The sequence below is a fragment of the Chinchilla lanigera genome, unplaced genomic scaffold, assembly GCF_000276665.1.
Source record: "Chinchilla lanigera isolate Chin_1 unplaced genomic scaffold, ChiLan1.0 scaffold00026, whole genome shotgun sequence".
Lineage (NCBI taxonomy): Eukaryota > Metazoa > Chordata > Mammalia > Rodentia > Chinchillidae > Chinchilla > Chinchilla lanigera.
The window spans coordinates 11,663,830-11,687,018 of record NW_004955427.1 but is presented as its reverse complement, the minus strand read 5'-3'; the positions used below and the strand labels follow the sequence as shown (position 1 = coordinate 11,687,018).

The 23,189-nt window shown below is 32.7% G+C and overlaps 1 protein-coding gene across 1 annotated transcript in view; it reads right to left on the bottom strand.

The window, feature by feature from the left end:
• The window catches only part of Pvrl3 (poliovirus receptor-related 3), a 91,969-nt gene that overhangs the window by 44,892 nt on the left and 23,888 nt on the right, over positions 1-23,189 (bottom strand). Inside the window, exons 6-7 of the mRNA XM_005386610.2 lie at positions 10,012-10,150; positions 7,282-7,366 (exon numbers count right to left, since the gene is read on the bottom strand). Coding sequence (XP_005386667.1) covers positions 7,282-7,366; positions 10,012-10,150 — 224 coding nt within the window. The remainder of the gene's footprint in view (positions 1-7,281; positions 7,367-10,011; positions 10,151-23,189) is intronic.

Genomic DNA, 23,189 nt, shown 5'->3' with positions numbered 1-23,189 from the left:
ATTCAGTGTATTTTTTAAAAAACCTCATAAAGACACTGTGGAGAGAGGACTTCCAGAATTGCTTCAGAAAGTGGCAGAATAATGGGATAAGTGTGTTGAAAGTGAGGGTATGTCTTTTTTCTGTGATAAATTTTAAGATTTATACATTCAAAATATTTTGTTAGCCGGACGAAGTGGCACATGCCTGTAATCCCAGCCCTCAGGAGGCTGAGGCAGGAGGATGGGTGTGAGTTCGAGACCAGCCTGGGCTACAAAGTGAGCTCAAGGTCAGCCTGAACTGCACAGTGAGACCCTGTCTCAAAAAAGAGACAAAAAAAATTATTTTTGTTTACCCTTGTATTGCTTGTAAAACAAATTTAGTTTTAATAAATATAATTTACTGCATGCAAATTATATTTCAATAAAACTATTTTTACAAAAGGGAGAAAGTTGCCATCCTTGGCATTTGCATTTGTCACTAAAATGTAAGCTTCATAAATAATTCTTTTCATTTATTTTATTAACTATATGGGGTCAGTCATGGTGAATATTAAGTACTCAAGAAATATTGGTTTGATAAATGAATGGCTGAAAAAAACGCCAAAAACAATATTATGAATTAAAAAGTGCTGACTCCATTTTATTTCAAGCAGTACTAATCTTATAATGAAAGTATAAGTGATTTCCAAAAGTAGTATGTGCTAAGTTTAAATGAGTCAAAGTGGTACCAGTTTTATTTTTATACTGAAACGATTTTCCTGCTTGGTTACTTTTAGTATTTTTTATGAAAAACTACAAAGCTTCTTTTTAAATAACAGTAACTGCAAAAACATAAGCACTAAGTGCTATATACTTCTAAGGATATTATATATATTAATTTATTAATATAAAACCTCATAAAGTAGGTTTATCCTTTGCTAATTTTTGCAATTACTAAGAGCTTTGATATAGTTAAGATAATAATTGTTTATATTTCAAATGTTGCACCCATATTTCAGTTGAATGAAATTTACTTTAACCTTTCACGAATACTTTTAGATATTCAAATCTTATTTTTTGGCTTTGGAAGGCCATCCCCCAAATAAAATTAGTTTATAAATCATTGCTTCATCTAAGACTTTCTGATTGCAAAACTTTTCCCTCTCCATGCCAGCATAAAAACTCACCAATTATTTCATTACTTGTCTCAAAATAACTGCTACTACATACTAACTATTGGTAACTGCAAGATGAAAAATTTTGCTATTTGACAGCAAAAACATACATGAAATACTCAGTACTTATTTTCTTGCATTGTCCACTGAGTAGTATACGTCCCTCTAATTTAGAAGAAAACTAGTTTTCTATCATCTTCTTCCCTTTCTCTTCTTCTATTCCCAAAGATTATAACTGTTAACAAAGTCTGAAAATACGTTAAAATATGGGAAGAAACCAGATCATCAATGATTACTAATACAAGTAGCTTACCTAAAAAGTATTATTGGAAGATGGCAGTGATATGTTTGGCAAGCTAAGTGTTGAAAAGATAATAATGGAAATCTAAGAAAAAATATCTTCAAACTGTTATACAGTTGGAAAATAGGGGGGTACTTCAAAAGTTTTTCAGGTAATTGGAAATTTTTTCAATGTTACACCAAAAGTATATAAATGGCAATTTCTTAAAGTTAAACGCTATGTAGGATCTGAAAACATAAGCTTCATATTCTATTTGTCATACAAGTACTTTATGAGTACATCGTCTTCAGTCACAAAGAGTATTTACTCACATATACCAAACACATATTTGTGTATACATATTATGGTTTTAAACCTAGAATGTCCCTCAAAAATCTCATGTGTTCAGCAGTGGGGGTTTTGGAAGGTGACTGGGTCAAGGGGTGCTATACTTAACAGTGAACTGATCCACTGATGAGTTTACAGCTAAATGTAAAGAGGTGGGGTGCCATCGGAAGCGAAGCCACTGGATGTGTATCTTTGGAGGGTGTATCTCTATTGCTGACTCCTCTGTATCTGCTTCCTGGCTGCCATGAAGTGAGTGGCTTTTCCCTTTCTCCATGATCCTTCTGACCTGGAGCCAGCTGACCATGGACTGACTCCCCTGAACCATGAGTCAAATTAAACCTCTTCTTTTAAATTGCGGCTGTCAGGTGTTGTGTCCCAGCAATAGGGAAGCTGACCAATGCATTACTTTAAAGGTCTTAAATTATTAAAATTAATCTGTGTATACTTACAACTAAAATAATGTTCATAAAATGTTTTAAGATTAAAAATTTTTAATTCACCAACAGTCACTTGACAGATAACTACTGCAAGTACAGATTTCAGGAGATAAATATCATGAGTTTCAGAGATTGAGAGGGTTTTGTTAATAGGTCAGTAGTGTAAAAAAAACAACCCTTCAATAGGTATATGTACCAAGTTACTCACAGTGAATATATTATGTATCGCAAAATTATACTAATACAAAAAAGAAAAATAACTTCAAAATTCATATTCCCTAACATATTGTTGCTTGATTGTAAAACAAATTCCTGTTATCTTTAGTAGTAAAGACTATAATCATTTTAAGAAATCAACTACTCATTACTTCTCTAGATTAACTGTCATTTTAAACTGAAATACAGAGTATTATAAAAGACATTTATATACAGATTTTCCATATCAAAAATAAAACTATATTCAAAGAATTAGGTATGGAAATGCTTCAGGGATCATTTTAATTGGTTTGAGTAATTTTTCATATCAGAATATACAACTTGCCCCATATAGTTTTAATATAGTACTGTTCATAGAACATACAGTGCTGTCAAAAATTGTAATACAAAGAAATTCTATGTCAGTGTTCAATTATACCATGCTAGATTTAAAACTGAACAATACAATAAAGCCTTTGAATAGAGACCTGTTGCTAAAGGTTCTAATCACTGCAGAATAAATAATGACCACAACAGACAAATGATAAATAAAAAATGTCACTTATATCAAATAGTTAATATACCTAGAGAATGAGAATAAACTAAAAAACTATTAGAATGAATAAAAAATATAAGAAAATAATCTACATGCAAGATTTATACTTAAAATCCAAAGAATTTCTACTTGTTAATAGTTACAAAATCCCTGGCAGTTGATTAGGACAAATATCACTGATAATCATAATCTTATAATCATATGCTTACAACAAATTGAATAAAAAAGTAGAAACACACATGAAAAAAGTTTTTATTTTAATGACAGAACACCAAACTAGAAGCGTAACATGTTCAAAACCACTAAAAATTGAAAACTGATGCAAATACATAGTTTACCAAATCACAAACAGCAATCAATTATGAAAAGACAATCAGCTTCATCCAGGAATTTATACAACTTTTATATGAGTTACTTTTCCAGTTACCACCTTTGTAAAACAAAAAACAAAACAACTGTTACTAATAGTACTGGCAAGAAAAATGGGTTTTAATATGCTAAATTGATACAGCTCTTTTGGTCAATAATGTATTTATTTAAATCAAAAACTTTCTAATTCTATTTTGGGTGCATGTTTTTCAAATATCTGTGCACAATAAAGTACATGAAAGTTCTCTCAGAATTCTGTAACAGAACAGATACATCATTGGGTAACTTCTGGTATATTAATGTGATGGAATACTATTCCAAGCACTAAGAATAAAAGATACATAGCTTTCAAACTTGGGTGGGCATTAAATTATCAGGTAGTAAAATGTCCACTGTTGCCAACTCCAGCGATTCTGATTCACTAAGTGTGAAACTACGTTCATGAATTTTCGGTTTTACACCAACAGGATTTTGCTAAAGGTGGTTACACTGGCTACTCTTAAAAATACTGGTCTACAATGCAAGATATATTAAGTGGACAGGGTAATTTCTAAAATAAAATGTACTCTGTAACTCCATTTATGTTTTAAACAAAAACTACCTGTAGATGTAAGTATGAATGAGGTATGCATGGAAATAAACTCATGGAAAAAATCTGGGAGGATATGTAAATTTGTAAAAATATTGATCTCTGGGGAAGGGATATGGATTTTTAATGATGGGGAATGAAAAAGATTTTCACAGAAAATTTCTGTGGGTTTTCTTATTGTACAAAGAATATACTTAATTTTGACCTGTATTATGTTAAGAACAAAAAAAAAATCGTAAGATACTCTGTTGCTGTGACAAAATACCTAAGAAGGCCAACTTAAAGGAGGAAAGCTTTATATTGGCTCACATGGTTTCATTGCTATGGGTCTAAAGTAAGGCAGAATATCATAGGGGAAGTGTGTGGACAAGGAAAACTCAACTACAGCATCCAGGAAGCAGAGAGGGGCAGAGCCTGTGCTAATGGGCTTCTTCCTTTTACTTCTGGTCCACCAGTTCCTCAGCCTATTGGACAATGTGCCTACATTCAGGGCCAGTTTTCCCTCTGTTTGCCATCCCATATGTCAATCTTCTCTGGAAATTCAAAGACACACCCAGAACAGTGCTTCACTGATCTGCTCATCTCTCAATTCAATCAAGTTGACAGATCAAGATTAACCATCATAAATACATTTTAACATCATAAATTTAATTTGTTTCTTAAGTGACAATTCACTTTTGTAGAATTATTATTTATTAACATGACAGCTGGTGGTATAACTTGAATACTCTTTGCTTTCAGAGAAGACATTCCTTTTCATTTGTCCATATATAGGTGCCTTCACTACAGACATCTCTGCAGCATGGTAACAGCACCCACACAAGGACATTTCCTTTTCACAACACCAGGTTCTATCTGACTGGCTAACTTAAGAGGAAAAATTCTCTGGGGTGAAATGTGGTATTTTTAGCCCAAAAGCAACAGTTTCAATTAGGGTGGACAAACGTACGCAGGAAGAACTGCTTCTTTCTGTGTTTCCCAAAGGAAACCACAGATGGGTAGAACAAGTTAGAGTCTTTTCCTTAAAGTCATGGTGTTATTTTGGGAGCATGAAACCTTGGTCACTGGGGCCTGGGTTGTGAGGGATCATAACTAATGACTTCAAGTAGAAATTATTTCATGAGTTTAAAGTTGACAAGTTATCTAGTGAAGTGGAACATTACTAAAATAGTCATTATTACAACATGCCATCACTGTTTGAAACTAGCTAGTAATTACATACCCAGATTTCTTGCTAAGAAATAGTTACTATGTAGTTTGCATTTTGATATTGTAAGACTAACTAGAAAATAAACATCCATACAACCAACATATAATATTCTAATGCATGAATCATGATAAATCATCATGCTACTGAACAAACACTTTAGCGTAATTTTTGTTCTTCAATGCTTTTAGAATTAATAAAGAATAAGAATTATTTACTTCATGTCCAATTTAAGTTCTGATTATCCTTGGAAATATTTTACATAATGAATTTTATATCTAGAAAAGGAAAACACCACTCAATCAAATTTTCAGCTGCCTAGTTTTAACTGAGGAAAAGTCGCAATATTACCAAATGGTCTCTCTCTCAGTCTGACGTTTATTTCCATTGCAGGTACTCTACTATCAAATTTCTTCAGACAAAAACCTTTCATCATTTTTCAACATAACTCTTCATTTGTACCCCAATTTAAGTCTTTTATTATATGAGTTACTACCAAATTATTCCAAGAAAGCTCTTAGTAATTTATCCCCTAACATCACTCCAAACTTAATCCATCCAGGAAGTCTTTCCTCCCTCCAAGGATTCTAAAACTTACAGTTTATACCAAGGTCAACTGAAGTCATCCAAGAAAAAACTTCCCTTTGTGTTTATGTATGGTATGTCTATAGCATGGTATCTTAATTAAAATCCTAGACACATGATAAGAGCCAAATTAAAACTATTTTTCAAATTTAGAACCTTTTGTAATCATTCTATTTGAAAATAATAACAAGTTGTTAAGGTTTAAATATGAAGTATTCCTCAAAGACTCATCTGCTGAGATCAGTACTCGTGTGCTGATCCCTAATGCAGCAGACTTCAGAGGTTTGGTCTAGAGCGGTGATTGGACAGTGAAGGTGTGGACTTCACCAATGAGTTCACAGCTGAACAGGCTGTAAGAAGGCAGGGCACACTGGAGGAAGTGCCAGTCACCAGCATTGTGCCTTTGAAGGGTACATCTTATCCCTACTCTCCTCTTCTCTTTCTTCCTTTGTTTGCATCCCAACTGTCATGACCTGAGCGCCTTTCTACCCTCACACAACGCCCACCATGATGTAATCCTAAGGTTACTGATGCGTGTTGAGAAAGACAGTATCCTTCTATAATGCATAACATCTGTACATATTTTGTTCATATCTCACACTACTTGTTCCACTCATTTATTTGCCAAAAGAGAAGCAAAGCTACACCCTTTATGAGAAGTCTGAAAAGATGGCACAACTTCATCCTCAAGACTACTCTTAGTAGGATGACAAAGCTGTTGCCCAATGACTGGGTGTGCATGCCAGAGAATGCTCCGTCCTGTCCCACTGTAGGTGGTGCACTGTGTGATCAGCAATGCAACAGATGCTGAGAATATCTTAACAGATGTATTCCTTTGAAGTTTTCCACCAAATTAAATTAATTAATTGATGAGCAAATGATTTGGCTTATGCAAGCAGGAAATACAGGACATATTTTAGGAGGAAAATAAATCCTTAAAATCCCTAAATTTAAGAGGAGTAAATCCCTAAGATGAAGTTATAACCCTAATACACAGTGTGGGTGATAGAACAAAACAAAAATAATAAAAAAAACCCTGAGACTGAGAATAAAAGAATTCAAATATTTAAACTTTCTGACATTAAAGGTAACAAATGCATGTATAGAATATAAGATTAGAAGTATTGAATACTTTTAAAAGTGCTGAATTACTATAAACTGATTCAAATAAATATTAAAAGTTATCACAAATTTAGTATGAAGGTTAATAATCATACCAAGAATTTTAAATCGGAAAATAAGCTCTGTGTTGCTAAATACAAGAGTTGTAAAATTTAGACCTATGGTATATGAAAAGAAACAAAAGTAAAATACAATACTCCAAAAAGAAGCGGCTCTTCACCATACTCTATAAAACATTCACTTTTCTTGTAGCCAAAATTTTACACCCTAGAAATTTCAGAGAAATATATTAACATGTTAAACTTTATGTGCTATTATGCAATATTTAATGTATAAATGTGTAGCTAGCATTTTGAAAAGATTTATATAAATTATATTTTATTGTATTTCATTATAATTTCTTACAAGAGGACTTTTTGTTGTATTTTGGATTATTTTAATTATATAAGTCAACACCTACCTGATAAAGAAGGTCTTTCTGAGGCAAAGGTGGGGACTGTTCTTCATATACAGGAGGTGGTTTATGTGTGGGAGGAAGGTCGATCCTGTGTTAAAAAGGTTGTATTTAGCCAAACCAAAAAAAAAAAGAAAGGAAGGAAGGAAGGAAGAAAGAAAGAGAACAGAAAAGGAGGCAGAAAATTCAAGGTTCTAATGAGCTTTGGTGATTTTTTTCATACTACAAAAACTAATTACCACTGTACCTACATGTATTTTGCTTATTTTCCTTTCATCTACCAAGTACAGAAAATAGCAGCAAGTATTAGTTCCAATGTTTAAGATCATACTAATTGATTCAAATTTAGTTCAAGCACCACTTAATTAGAAGTTTTTGAATCTTAAGTTACATTCATTTTCCTTGAGATGCAGCGTCTTACATCACTTTTCTGACCCTTTGGAGGAAAGAATAAAGGAATACACATATGACTATCTTTAAAATGTCTGTAGGCATAGCCAAATGTGAAAACATGTAATATTTAATATATACTATAAACATGCATTTTGTATTGTTTTTGGAAATACTTTCAAGACTGATTTTCAAAAGCCCTCCTTGCTCTCGTAATATGAATCAGACAAATTAAGACTTTCAATATATAGGCTATTATGAATCTTACCACTTGAAATGGAGACATATTCTAGGTAGATGTATTTATTTTTGCAAAATGACCTGATGTATAAAAAGCTCCAATATTTGAATAATTTTAAACATCATTTAATTATACCAAAACCAGATTTAATTATACAGGTTGTTGAATTTTAGAAAATAATTTTTATACACAGTCTAATATTTTTCAAGATTATAGATGTATTCATTCCTTGTGATTACTAAATAAGAACATATATATTAAAGAGTAAAGGACATAAAAGCTATAGACACTGAAGTAATAAATTCACTGTGATCTAATAATTTTTCATATGGTAGTAATATCTTAAATAAAAAAATTCAGAAGAAATGTAATAGTTACATGACTTATTAATCTACCTTTAGTCTACTAATCAATCGTATTTTTGAAGATACAGAAAAACAAGATAATCTGGGAACAAGATTAGTTCTTAAACTAATTAACCACATGCAGTCTGACAGACATCGCAGTGAACATCTTTCACTTCGGATAATGTAATTTTTTCATCTGGTGAAAATCACAACAAACTCATAACTACAAGATGTCAATGGTCATCTATGTGAGAAGTCTTAGGTTCATGAAAGTGATGTGACTTCTTCCTAGTTTGCCACTAATCTGATCATGAGAGAATTCACATTTGCTCCCCGTGTCTTTAAAAGGACAAAAGCAAGGAACAGTTGGATTAGAGAAGCACACACATAACAAAGCATTTTAAAAAGGAATACATGCTTCGAATGGCACGTTTTCAACTTTTAAAAATGTTTTTTCCTTTTTCTTTCTCATTGGTATATGTTTGCAATATATAATTACTTCATTTTGGTAAATTGAATATATATTCAAATATGCATATATCTATACACCTATATCCATCTGTTGATCATTTTTTACCACCTTTCCCTTTTCTGTCTCCTATCCCAATGTCAAAAAGTCTACATTCTGTTTCTTGTGTCTTTTTTATTCTACTCTTTATTTATAAATTGAATTTCTCATATAAGAGAAACTATGCAATATTTGACCGTTTGTGTCTGATTTATTTCACTTAACATTATGGTCTCAAGATCCACCTGCTTTCCTATTAATGACTCAAATTTAGCCTTCTTTATGGTAACACTCCATTGTGTTCACATACCACATTTCGTTCGCCCATTCACCTGCCCATGGGCATCAACACTGTTTGCATAGTTAAACTACCTTGAATTGTGGTGCTATGGACATGACTACGTATGTATCTCTGTAATGTAATGTCTTTATCTCTTTTGGGAAGATACCTAGGAGGGATATAGCTCATCAAATGAAACAGTTTTCTGAAAAATCTCTACACTGATTTCCACAGTGGCTAAGGTAAAAGAAAACATTAATAAACTATTCTACAAGTAATGCTATTGGTACAGAACTTCACTTTCTAAGACAACACCATGCTATTCTACTCCCATCAAAACTATGTGAAGTACATAGGAAAATTATTGTTAATTTCACATAGAAGCAACAAAGCTGCTGATGGAATTAAGAGAATTGAGAGAGTGTAATTTCCATCTTATAAACCTATCTCAATGTTAGGCCAAAACACTGGTTTATTTCTCAGTAAGATGTTCATTTTAAAATTTACTGAAACCCCAAATGAATCATTCTCTTTCAGAAGCTTTAAAAGTTCACATAGTTAATAGCAACTTCAGACAGTTGAATGTTCTGTGTATTAAAGATAAGCATACACAATCTGAAGATGCAACTTAAAGTACTAAGATACTTTTGTCTTACACATAGCTTTTCATCAAACACCTGCATGTCTGTTCAGAGGGCAGGGCAATATAAATGTCATTATGGTGCCATCTGGAAAGGTATTTAATCCACTGCGGGTCAGACAGCTGCCATCCAGCAGCCCCTAGATGCTGCTCATTTATTAAGGGGTGGTATAAGATGTTCTCATGAAAGAATGGTCATCTACAAAGGTCTAACCTTATCCTTACTTTTCTATCCCTTGGACAGCTTAAATAGAAACAGCTGTAAAGATAGATATAAAGGCGGATGCACAATGGTACCCACAGATGGAGTCAAGCAAAAAAGTTACCTACACTTTGTCAAGGTAGGAAGGTCGCTTTTTCCGAGGAGTCAGCAGCGCAATCACAAAGACAGCAATGATGAACAGGGCAAGGACAGCTCCGATCACAGCTCCAGCTACAGCTACAGAAGATGTCTGCTTAAGTGGAGCATCTGGAAAGTACCAAACATTAGGCTATTCACACCATTTTGAAAAGTTCTTGAAATCGCATACCTTAACTTTTACAGGGGAAGGCCTATTGGCAGCATATGATGCCGGCTTAGAGGACCGAACGCTGATTCATTGGTTTTAGTATAACTATGCTAACAACCTTTCCTTATTCCCTGTTGAGCACCTCGGTTTCACTTCTTTCAAATTCTGAAAAGAATATCCCCAATCAGACATCAACAAGTTCATCTGTTCTCTATGATCAAGGAATGTCTGGAGAAGATACATTAAAAAGATGAAAATAAGCTTTGCGCAGTGGCATAATCGTAGCCAATGAGGTTTATCCGAGAAGCGATTATAGCTAATTGAAAAAGATGAAAATAATTTTAAGTTATTACACAAAAAGGTGACTTAAAAAGTCAGTCTTAAGAGGTGACCAGCAATATAGATATTTATCATTTTTTTTCTATTAAAATGAAACAGCAACTCTGTTAAAGAAACTAAAAAACCTTTAACGGCAAAAAACCCCCCAAGCAAACAAAAAGAAAACAAAACAGCCACATAGCAAAAAATATATAGTGTTTAAGAGACACTTGTGAGAATTAAGAAATGTTTTAGAACCATTTTAAAACAGGACTAAACATAGTAACATAGTAAATTCTCCCCCATTTGGCTACAGACATACTATATCACCTCTTAATATGAATTTCCTTCCCCGACTGCATCACAAATTCTGCAATGATTTAATAAATGTATTTAGCAATTAGAATTTCACACAACTATAAAAAATTAAATTACTCTATTTCATGAATTCTCAAGTAAGGGGATCTATTAAAAGTACAATTAACTATTTTCCAGAAAGTACGAAGGGATATGACAAAACCATCAATTCTTATGTATGTTACTTTAATAATTCCAGGCATATTAAATCTACTAAATTTTATGAGATGGTTCATAAATTGTAAATGATCCTTCGAACTCCTGATACCGAAAGTAACACTCTATAAACAAAGATGCTGTCTGTGGTCCTGAAGTTATATGACCTGCCTAAGTCCATTCAACCAGCAAGCAAAGGGAGAACAGAGAGAAAACAACGTTGGGATAGAGAAGCTTCATCCTTAAGCCTTTGTTGTGAGAATGCTTCTGCCTTGCATTTTGGGTCCTCTATTTGGTAATGAAGAATTTAGTTTTCACTTAATATGATTTATTCACTTATTCTTAAGTAATTGCAATTGTTAGGATGCAAGCATGACAAACTTAAATGGAATTAGAGAAGTGTCAAGTCGGAAATGTTTACCCTACTTACCAGTTATATTATACACACATAAACACATATTTAGAAGTACTTAACAATTCTAGTTTTATTAATTGTGGGTTGGGACTTTTAATGGCTAATAAGGATGTCTTCCTTTCTTTCCAGATGCAAACACTTGTTTAGAAAATAAATGTGTTAATGATTTTAATTTTAAAAAGCCCTAACAATCCTGGGCCATTTTGTTAGCCCCGTTCTAGACTGAAAATCTTATACCAGTGAGTGCAAGTCATCAATTTCAGTAAACTTTCAAACAATGAACAGAATCTAAACATTGTGAAAATTACACGCAATTATCCTAAAACATTATCTTCACTAGCTGATAGAGTTCAGCTTACCTACAACTGCTGATTAATGCTGCTCTGGTCTTTCCATTTAAGTATGTGCTAGATGAGAAAAAGATTTGAAACCCAGTGCAGTTAAACTTACTCAAAACTTACAAATGTGAAAAAGTAGACTTGGGATTATTTATGGATAATATATTTTACATTATCGTTTTCCCCACCATGAATGTTACAGGTTTGACCAAGACATATACATGTGTGGTGGCACACGCCTGTAATCTCAACACCTGAGAGGATGAGGCAGGAGGACTGTCATGAGTTAGAGGCCAGACTGGGTTACATAGTGAGTTTATAACCAGCACAGTGAGATCTTGCCTCAAAAAATCAAAGGAAGGAAGGAAGGAAGGAAGGAAGGAAGGAAGGAAGGAAGGAAGGAAGGAAGGAAGGAAGAAAAGGAGGGAGGGAACAAGAGAGGGAGGGAATAAAAGATTGTGCAGTTTTTAGTAATAGACCAATTAAAATGTAAGGGATGTGATTCGACTAATATCATTCACCTAGTCGGGGGCACATATAAAAATCTCAATCATCAAATTGCTCCCTATTCCACACTTGTTATTCTAAGTATCTCCCTTGAATGAGATTCTTTTTTGATATAAAGTAGCCCTACCATTCTGTCCAAATATACAGAATTCTGACTATGACAATGACAAAGTTAATACTATATAGTAACACTTGGAAAAATAGCTTTAAAAATCTGATTACTTTTTTAATATAATGCTCCCAAATGAAGGGTCTCAATCTACCAAAAATCATAAATTCATCAAACCTCTCTTCTCTTTGAAGAAAACCGTAGTAATAATCTGAAATTTGATAGTTCTTTGTAAGTAATACAACATACACAGATGTTTAATGCCATTTTCTAACTCTAAATAGGTACTATTTTAAATACCCTAAGTAATTAAATATATGCTATTTTAATACTTTAATTATAACCTGATCAAACTTCAAGTTATTAATTATAAGATGTCTAGTGCTAGGATTTGACTTTCTAGTTCTAGGATACAAAACTGACATATGTATACATGTTCTTCTACTTCAATTTGGACATCTATTTTACTGGCTTCCATTAATTTATTAGTCATATTTATCCTCATTATTGCATGCCTCTTCTTAGTATCAGAAAAGACTGGTAAGTGCTGAAATGAGCAACTGGGGAAAAAAAATGAAATCTGACTCCAACTACCAACTGAATAATTCCCTTGACCATGTAAAACGACGTTAAGTACACATATGGGGGTACATTTTGTATTTCCTTTCTTGACTCATTTACTGAGAAAAGAGAAAGATTTAACTTATTTAAGGATATAAATGTTTTAGACATTAACAGTTAATGAATACCAGTATGTAATAAAAAGAGATCAAATCTTTGCATTCAAGCCAAAGTAATGTATTTTCATTGATGTATTTTGATGAAAATTGAGAATTCAGTCCCAATACTTCTTTTCTCACATAAACCCATACTACATAGACTCCACAGTTCAACTTAAGCACGAGAAAAAAAATTAAGTTTACAAATGTATACATATTTGACATTTTAAAATGCTAATTTACTGCATGACTGATATGAAGCAATATTACCATTACCTTAGATAGAGTACAATATCTAGTAATGTCTCTAAGTTGAAGAAAATGAAAAGTCAAGCGTTACAATATTTTCCTTGAAAAAGAGAGGTATATACATCTCCAAGAACAGCCTCCTGTTATGGCATCTATGATAGCCAATTCATCGGATACTCACCTTTGGGAAAAGAAAACTAGCATTCTCCAGTACAACAAAAGCACACTGTCTTTAATGAAAGATACTATACATATATCTCCTAAGATGTTCAAAAGCCAGTTACAAATCATTAAAACAGTTTTGCTAGAAATTTATTTTTTGAGGCTATGTGCATATGGTATATACTGACATTACACTGAATTAAAGTTTTATCTTTACTATCACTGATACAAATAAAAAATGTGAAAGCCAATCAAACAGATGTCATCTTACTCCAGAGAAAAATGTCTATCAAGAAATCAAATCATAAAAAGTGCTGGCAAGGCTGTGGGGGAAAAGGAACACTTCTCTACTGTTAGAGGGAATGTAAGTTAGAATAAGCATTAGAGAATTCAGTATGATGACTCCTCAAAAAGCTAAAAGTAGAAATTCCATTCAACCCAGCTATTCCCCTTCGCAATTCCTAGGTATCTTTCTAAGAGAGTTAAAGACATAATACAGTGATAAATATATACCCATGTTTATAGCATGACAACTCCTAACAGCTAAATCTTGGAAGTAGCCTGTATGTCCATCAATGGATGAATAAAGAAAATACGGTATTTACACACAGTAAAGTACTACTGTGCCAAACAGAAAGATAAATTTGGGTCATTTGTAGGAAAGTGGATGGATTCTGAGAACAAATCAGATACACAGGTCATGGCTTCTCTTATATAATAAATCCAAAGTATAAATAAAGAGAAAAATAAAAAGAGTGATAAATGGAAACAGGGAGACAGACCTTTTGCAAATGGGAAGGGGATTAAGGGAAGCACACAGGAGGTAAGAAGGGGATGAAAAGTGAAGATGTGTTATGTACATGTACCACGTGCACAATGAATGTAACGTGTACTGCAAACAGGTACCAATAAATATTTTTAGAAAGCATGTGTGCAGTGTTTGCACGCTCACTTTTAAAGTGAGACATGACAACAATCTTTCCTCCTCCGTCCTTTTACCAGGGCTTTGGGGATGACAGCACATGATACAAAGGTGAGTGTAACGGCCTCCACCTTCGCCTTCCCACACTACATTTCACTGGATTACCTGTTTCGGTGCAGCGCTGGGGTTAGAACCCAGGGCCTCACACATGCTAGGTAAGCACTCTACCACTGACCTAATCTTCAAGCCCTCCATTCCTTCATTTTACTAATATGACACCCAAGCCTTTGCATCCATGTAAATGTTTCTCTCTCCCTAATGTTTAATAAAAGCGCTCTACTTGGGTTGGCTCAGTATCCTTAGCCTCTCAGCCAACAAATTACTAAGCACCTGATAGGGGCCAGGCATCATACTAAGTGCTAGAAATGCCAGGACGAATCTTATATAATCCCAATCCTCACCAAAGAGTGAAACATCCCCAAAGGAAGGTCATGGAATTCATGAATTATGTATGATCCAATCAAGTACAGAAACATCAGTACTTGCCTAATATTGAATGAAAATGTGTACCAGCGTACGATCTATGAATTGCACTAATAGCTCCGCTTGTTGCCTCTGTCAAGTGCTCAACCACCGCACAGGTCACAGGCCATATTGTATGCAAAAATGGAGACACTTCCAGAACAAAATCAAGTTCCATCTTTAGTTGGTAAGCTCATCTAGCAAAGTCAACATCTTGTGAAAGAGATGAAAGAACTAATACCTAAATTTATCCAACAATCAAAAATGTGAAAGAGGAATTGCATGGGTGACCATGTGACAGGTGGACACCTGACCTGTGGAACTTGTGGCAGTACTGGTTGGCAATGTTCATGTCAACATGCACAACAGTAAATATTTATTCCCAGTAAATGCCATTCTCGCAAAAAACGGGTATAAAGATACTAGTAATGCAAATGTAAATAGCAAAAAACAAAGCAAACAGCTTATTCCTAATACACATATTTTATCAGTTACATTATGAAGTAAAATCATGTCCATCTAATGAGATGTGATAAATCAACCAAAGCTTTCAAACGCATCTGGAGACCAACTACAACACAGATTTGATTTACATTCAGTGATTAACAATAAACCTCACATTAAATCTATGCTGGACCAAAAATAGCGAAGGTGAGACTAGCAAGACACTGGAAAACCCAAAGATCTTGTACATGAACACAAGCTTTAAAAATAGTGACTGCGATGAAGATTGTTAGTTTCAAATAGTACACTTCTTCCACTAGACTCAAGTTGTACTTCTGAGATAGCGTTTAGCTACTACACTTAACCAAGAATCAACATACACAAAACATGAATTAGAGGAGTTTTGAGCCAAGAATTTAGGAAAAATAGATGAAGCATATTCAACTGTGTTGTTTTCCAAAACACATTTTGTTAAAAAGAGTAACTTGAAGTAGAATCATTTTTCCCAAAAGAGTGAGAAAAACACATTTTGACATATATACCAATGTTAACAGTCAACAGATTCCAAAGAAAGGTAAAAAGTACAATAAAATGTCAAACTGTGGTAGATGTAGGCTGATACAAAAAATAATGAACAATAGTTCTTAATTTTAAAGAATAGAGATTCATAAATCTATCAGTGTAGCTGGGCTTTCAATATGGACTGGCCTCCTAATGTAAAAGAAAAAAATTATGTATAGCAGGAGCCCAAAGTTATTTGCACATCAAAGCATGATGTACAAAGTTTTGTAAGTCTGGACATCTATTCCCTGTTCATATATCTAGGCTTTGAGTATCAAGTGGCTGCTAATATCAAAGCAGAAAACTGGGCAGTCAGTGCCTTCTAATGGAAAAATGTACATCACTAAGTCATCTTTACAAAAATGAGTATGAATGTAACCAAAACTCAAGTTTTTTCTGAAAATTTATAGAAAATACAGAAGGATGTATTTAGGATCCAACTGGAACAATCCAAACCAGGAAACTGGTAAAAATGAAGCAGTCTCTTCAATAAATAAACTGCATGAGAAAAATGGGGAAAGACAAAATGAATAAAGCATTTCTAGCAATCACATTATATGGATTATATCTGAATCCTAATTAAAACTACAAAAATATATGAAAAGCAATTTGAACACTCACTACTTAATATGAAGAACCTATTCATCTTTGGTGTAACAATGACACTAAGATTAGGTTTTTAAACATGATCCTTATTTCAGGTTTTTGTTTTTGTTTTTTATTTTTTGAGAGACAGGGTTTTGCTATGCAGTTAAGGCTCACCTCAAACTCTCTATGTACCCCAGGTTGGCCTTGCACTCATGGCAATCCTTCTGCCTCAGCCTCCTGAGTTCTGGGATTATACCCATGTGCCACCACACCCAGCTTTGATCCTTACTTTTAGAACTATGTACTGATTTATTTACAAATGAAGTAATGGAAGGAGTGATCATGTGCAAAGGGCCTAAAACAATATGAATATCCATGAACTGACAGTAACTGAAGCAAGTCCATGAAGGTTATTTTTGTAAATGTTTCCATAATAAAAAATCTTTTTTTAAAAGGGAGACCATAACTTCTAGATCTGGTTACCTCTGGCTTTTTAGGTGCAACCACCCCTTTAAAACTAGGTGTCCCCCTGAGTTCCTACTGCTGAGATGACAGATTTAGGTTTTTCTATATAGGGATATTATACATGTAAGGAAATGAGACTTTGAGTTATTCTCAAGTATTATTTGTATTTTAAAGGTACTGTCTTAAAGCTCTCTTTCAGTCTCTTCATTCAAATGATCAGCAGTGCTATAAATAAAAGGCAAATGAAATATGACTTACCCTAAAAATGCAATATTTTGTCCTTCCAAAACAAAATGAACAACTGAGGTTCAAAACAAAATAGTAGCTGACTGGAGTATGACAGAAGAAAACAGAAATAAACAAGATATTTTTTAAAAACAAAAAGTAAACTGTGAACACTGTTCTAAAGATGCTTTTGTATTTATTCATATATAAAGAGGGGAACAAAACAATCTAGTCAAATTCTATGCTATTTTTTAAAATGGCTTTTCATTCTAAATGTGAAAGTTTAAAAATACATATGTATTATTTTAGAATGTCAAAAATAGGAAGCAGGGATATGGTGATTATAAAAAGTTAAAAATAATGGCATTTCAATCAAAATAGATCACAAGCAATAAACAAACATTAAATGGCAACATGAATACTCCATGAAATATAATCGTCTGTCTATATCTACAGAGGGTTGGTTCCAGGACAGATCCCTGAGGGTCTGAGAATGTTCAAATCCCTTTTAATTTAGTATCTGCATATAAACTGTATACATCTTCCTATATACTTTCTAGATTATTTAGAATACCTAATAAAATATAAATGTTATGAAAATAGTAGTTGTACTGTATTGTTTAGGGAACAATGGCAAAAAAGATTATACATGTTGAATATACACAAATTTTCAAGTATTTTTAAATGTTATTCATGAGTGTTACTCATAGTCATGTGATCAAATCAAACTTTGCAGTGGATGTCAGTCTATAGGCTCCTTCAAATTTTAAGTGTATCCTTCATGTTATTAGTCTTGTTTGGAAAGAGAAACAAGCAGGTTCTAGTTTCCACAAATCATTAATTGCATTTGGGTCAATAATTAAAAACGGACTACACACATACACACAAACACAAGCAAATATTGTGAGAACAAAGAATACCTTACACAGAGTTATAGTTTTACTATAAAAATATACCTCTGCAGATTTTTAAAAAACTTTAATGTAGTACTCTGTTGTATGGCTATTAAGGCTAATGCCTAACATAATTTGGTTAAAAAAAATTACCACTGGTAAACACTGAAATTAAACTCTACCCCAGGAAGTCCAAAAATATTTTGAGACAGGACCTTCTAAGGGACAGTGTACTGCTAACTCACAAGTAAACAAAAAAATCAGATTTGTACTCTATGCCCTCATTATAATTAAAAATTCAATATACATACCATTTCTTCTTTTCTTATATTTTATACTGGTAATCATATTACCAAATCCTCGTTTATTTGTATTCTCAGATATTTTTGCATACCTGAAAGGGCTACACATTTCTCAATGTTTTCACTTAAATACAGTGGTATTTCAGTCCCTTAATGTGAAATATGCGGCCATGGTTACCTTATAAAGCTTTTCTGTATATGGCTATCCAAAGCAGTATTCATTATTGAAAACCTTAATGATTTAATATTAGACTGATCAAAAAAAGTGCTATCATTCAATTATGAAGTAAAGTCAAATATGCATAAAGTTAATCCTACCTTACTGACACTTATATTTTAATAAAAATGGTGGGAAAAAATAAGAGTTGCATTTAACTTCATTGTTACTGAAATACTTCAACCCGTTGGAATGAAACCCCAAAGTGAATACAGAATTCAAAACAGATGAAAGAAATAAATGTAAATATGGCCCAAAAATAAGTAAAACTATTCTTTCAACTTTTCCAAGAAGATACTAGGATTTCTCACTTATGTCTAACAATTAGGTGGGCACATCACTGGTATTCAAAAATTAATTTATCAAAAATGTTTATTTAATATAACTATGCATGTTTACAAACAATTCTCTATGTACAGTATACATACGTAAAGCTCTGATAAACAACAGTGCAATGCTTCCGAAAGTCTTAAGCACCAGTACGGATTCCTAAAACCTGGAAACCTTTCAGTACGCCAGATTATTTGGATTAAGGACATAGAATATAGTTGTTGGTTTCCAAGTCACCTTCTCCCACAAAAACAAAACAAAAAAAAATAGAAAACGAATTGCATAATAGCCACAATGTAAAAGAAAGTTTATAATTAATAAACAGCTATTAATATTTTTGAAGTACAGTTCTGGAAATACAGTGTTAATTTCTTTCAGTTTATATTCAAATCGAAATTTGTATGAAAGCCAAATGTGATTATTCTGCTCAAATTGATATAGCATTTCAAACCATTTCTAAAGACAAAATTTTGATCAAAAAGTCACAAATTTACATCTTTCATGGAAAGAAATTTTAGACTTATCTTTCTTGTGGCTGATATCACTGCTGATATTTAAATAAAAAATAAAAGTCTTTCAATCACAGTGTATTATCGAGAAAGTTTTCTTCCAATGACTTGGACTAAAGAATCAATATTCTATGTAAGTGGTTAAATATTTAAGAATCCAGACATTTTCACAAGCTATCCGTGAATTTAACTTTATTCCTTAAGCTAATATTACAGGCTTATACCAAATATTAGGGAAGCGTTTCTAATTTCCACGAAATACTGCTAGCTAAGGAAAACTAGCTTATAATTAGAATAAAGCTTTCACACTACTCATAATGTTATGAACATGTTAGAATTTTGCCTTCTCTCTCTCTATATATATCTTTTTAGACTTGAAGAAGATTGGGAAGAGGGTTTGTAAAGTTAAGAAAGTACCTACTTTGTCTTTTATTTAAAAAAAATATTTTTGGTGTGATTCTCTAAATAACTTACTTCACTGCCCTGGGAAAACACTTATTCTACAGTCTGTTTTTTTCCAATAAGTCATTAATAGAAAAACATTCTTTGGGCCTTACATCAGTTGTCATTATAATTTTATAGAATTCAACTGTAGAAGCAAGCAATTAAACTACCTCATAAAGAAGATTCACATTTGAAGATTTAGGTAACATTCTTTCTGAAAAGTTACATGATTCTGGGAAGAATATACTTAATTAATTATGTTAGAAAAAAAACAACCTCATGATATATTTCCAGTTTTAATTGGACAAAAACAAAAATCTTGAAACATGTACATACATTTAGGAGGAAATGAAGGAAAAGGGGATGACTGCCAATATCCATCAGCAAGTATTCCTGGTTTTATAATTCAGATCTTTCTAGTCAAATTCCAAGTTTCCAAGTTTATTTTAAATTTCTTTTCTGTACATTTACCCGTTTGAACAAGATCAACATTAAATAACTAAAAAACAAAATATGGTCTAGAAAATTCTTTATATTTATTTCTGGCAGAAACAACTCATCTCTAAATCTGATACGCCAATATAATGAAAGGCTCTCTCTGAATTGTATTTAATCATGTACCATATTTATATATTTAGAACATAAAGCATTAAAATAAGGCTACTGCTTACTGTACCAAAATCCTTGTTAACAAGACAATTTAAGAACTGTCTTCCAGAGATGAAAAAAATAAGATTGTTTAGAAGGCATGTATTTTGTTGTATTTCTGTATTTTGGACAAAAATATTGACCAGATAATTATGCTGTTTCACACATCATGTTCACTGAGTTTACTACCACAGTTTTAGTGCAACAAAATATCTCTGAAAAGCCACTCTACAGTAATTATGGCAAGGCTCATTAAAATGCAGAGGTAAAGATTCCACTTGTATAGAAACTTAGAAAATAATGCTTGAAAAAAGCAAAGATGTTCTATCAAGCTGAGTATTTTTTACTATACTAAAATATATAAACATTTCTTGAATTAGTTTTATAGTCAATTTTGATGTAATGTCATTTAGTGGTGATAAATTTTGAGAGGTATATGCTTAACAAACATCATACTTAAGATTACAGTATCAGGTAAACATTTCATACACAATGCCAAGGTAGTTTCCTCTTTTAATTTTTGTACCAAAAAAAGCCACACGTTTAATGCTGACATTTTTCCTTACCTGTGTGCGTAAGACCAATAAAGTACTCTGCATTAAAATTTAAATCTTGAGACAGTAGTACAGCATTGAAAAAAATTGTAAAGCAGCTCGAATACACTGAACCCAGATTTTACATTTTCATTTGTCAGATTGGAATATAAAAAGTAAGCTCGAAAATCAACTTGAAAAAGCTTATTCTTCCTCAAGAAAAAGTATGAACAATCTGAAAATGATCAACTAGTATGAATGAAACATTGTACACAGTTAAGTCACACTTAGTGGTTGCTAAACATACCACTCCCTCCTGGAAATTACGGAACCATCTACATGTGAAACTAAGTCATCTTCATTTTCATCATAATGCTCATCACTGACAAACTTCATTCCCATTTTCAGATCTTCGTAATAATCCATGGGTCTTTCAAACCTATTCAGGTTTTCTACATTGTTCCACTGAGCTTTTTCAGGCTCTTCTAAATAGTCTTTTCGTATTAGATTGTTCGCTGGGTTTTTGTTTTCTTTTTTTACACTGTCTGGGTAAGAATCAAGCTCATCTTGTTGAAGAACATCAATTTGTGATTCTTTTTGCATATCTGACGGTGGAATGTAGTTCTTCGCAAAGTAGTCTCCACGAAACGTCCGTCTTCTCCTATAGCAGAATATTCCAGCCAAAACACTCACAAGTACTATGAAGAGAGCCCCACCCACTACACTAGCAATGATCGTGCCAATTGTATCATCTTTAATTGTTGCCAAGGTGGACAATGGGAAGGGCAATTTTTTAGGTTCTGTTGCTAGATCCTTGAAGTCAGCAGTTGAGGGATGCCACTGAACTGTAGGCTGAAGGGTGGTAGTAGTAGGAGGATCTAATGGAAACAGTAAAGATAGACAAGACACAGAAAGGCAAAGAATGTCAATGCAAGCAGATTCAGCAGCAACTTGAAAAGACAAGCACAATTAATGAATATATATTCACAATACCAATAGTTTTTCATTCTTAATGTACTAAGAGTAGGAGGTAGTGGTATCATATGTATTATAAAAAACAACAGAACTGACACTTCATCAGTTACCAATGAAAGGAATGAGATTTATAGTATAAATTCTAAATTCTTCTATTCCAAGTTTGAGTTGATATTACACTCTAGGATGTAAGTTACTTTTTAAATGTAGAGTATTACTTAAATGTTCTACACATAGCTGGCTTAAGAATTACCACACAAAAAGTTAACTTCAGTCAAATAATTCAAATGTGAACTTTCTTAGCCAGTAGTACAAGGAAATGAAATGAAAGAATAAAAAAACTAAATTATGTTTTCTCAATATTCACTTTTATCTAGCATATAATATCTGAACTTATTTTTAAAAGAATGAAAAACTATAGAATCTTGTTAAGTGGCACAGTATAAGCTGTTGGCTTAATAATTCTCTCAAAAATATTTTCCTTAAATAAAGAGCTCTCAAAATTTTTAGTGAAAGAAAGATGTGGCAAAAACCATTATGTAGTATTTTTAAAAATAAAAAAGTGTGTTTAAATTGTGTTAGCCAAATGGGCTATTATCACCTGAGACTAACAAAGACACAGTAAAAACATTATGAACCATAAAGTGATAAAAATCACATCTAATACCCCATGGGTGATATATTTGAACATTTGGAAATTAAGGAATTTCAACTGTATCTGAAAATGTAATGCCATTGTTTTAGGATAGAATCTCAAAAACAGCAGCTAATATTTTAGAGAGAATATTCTAGTACTTAAATATTAGATGCAAATGAACCTGTATATTGACATTAGATTACAGCATAGTCATTATTAAAAAGCAACTAAACATATGTAGTAAAATTAAAGATTGGTTAATTATCAATTAAGTAGTATTTGTAGATCATGTTACATAAAAATACTAGAATTTGAAGAAAAGATGAGTTTAAAAACCTTTTTTTCTTTCCATAGATAAAAATAAATGAACCGAATGGCAATCTCCTATAATTAAGTTTAAATGGGTGGTACTGACCAAGGTTTAAAAAAGTGATTGTTAGAAAAACACTAAATC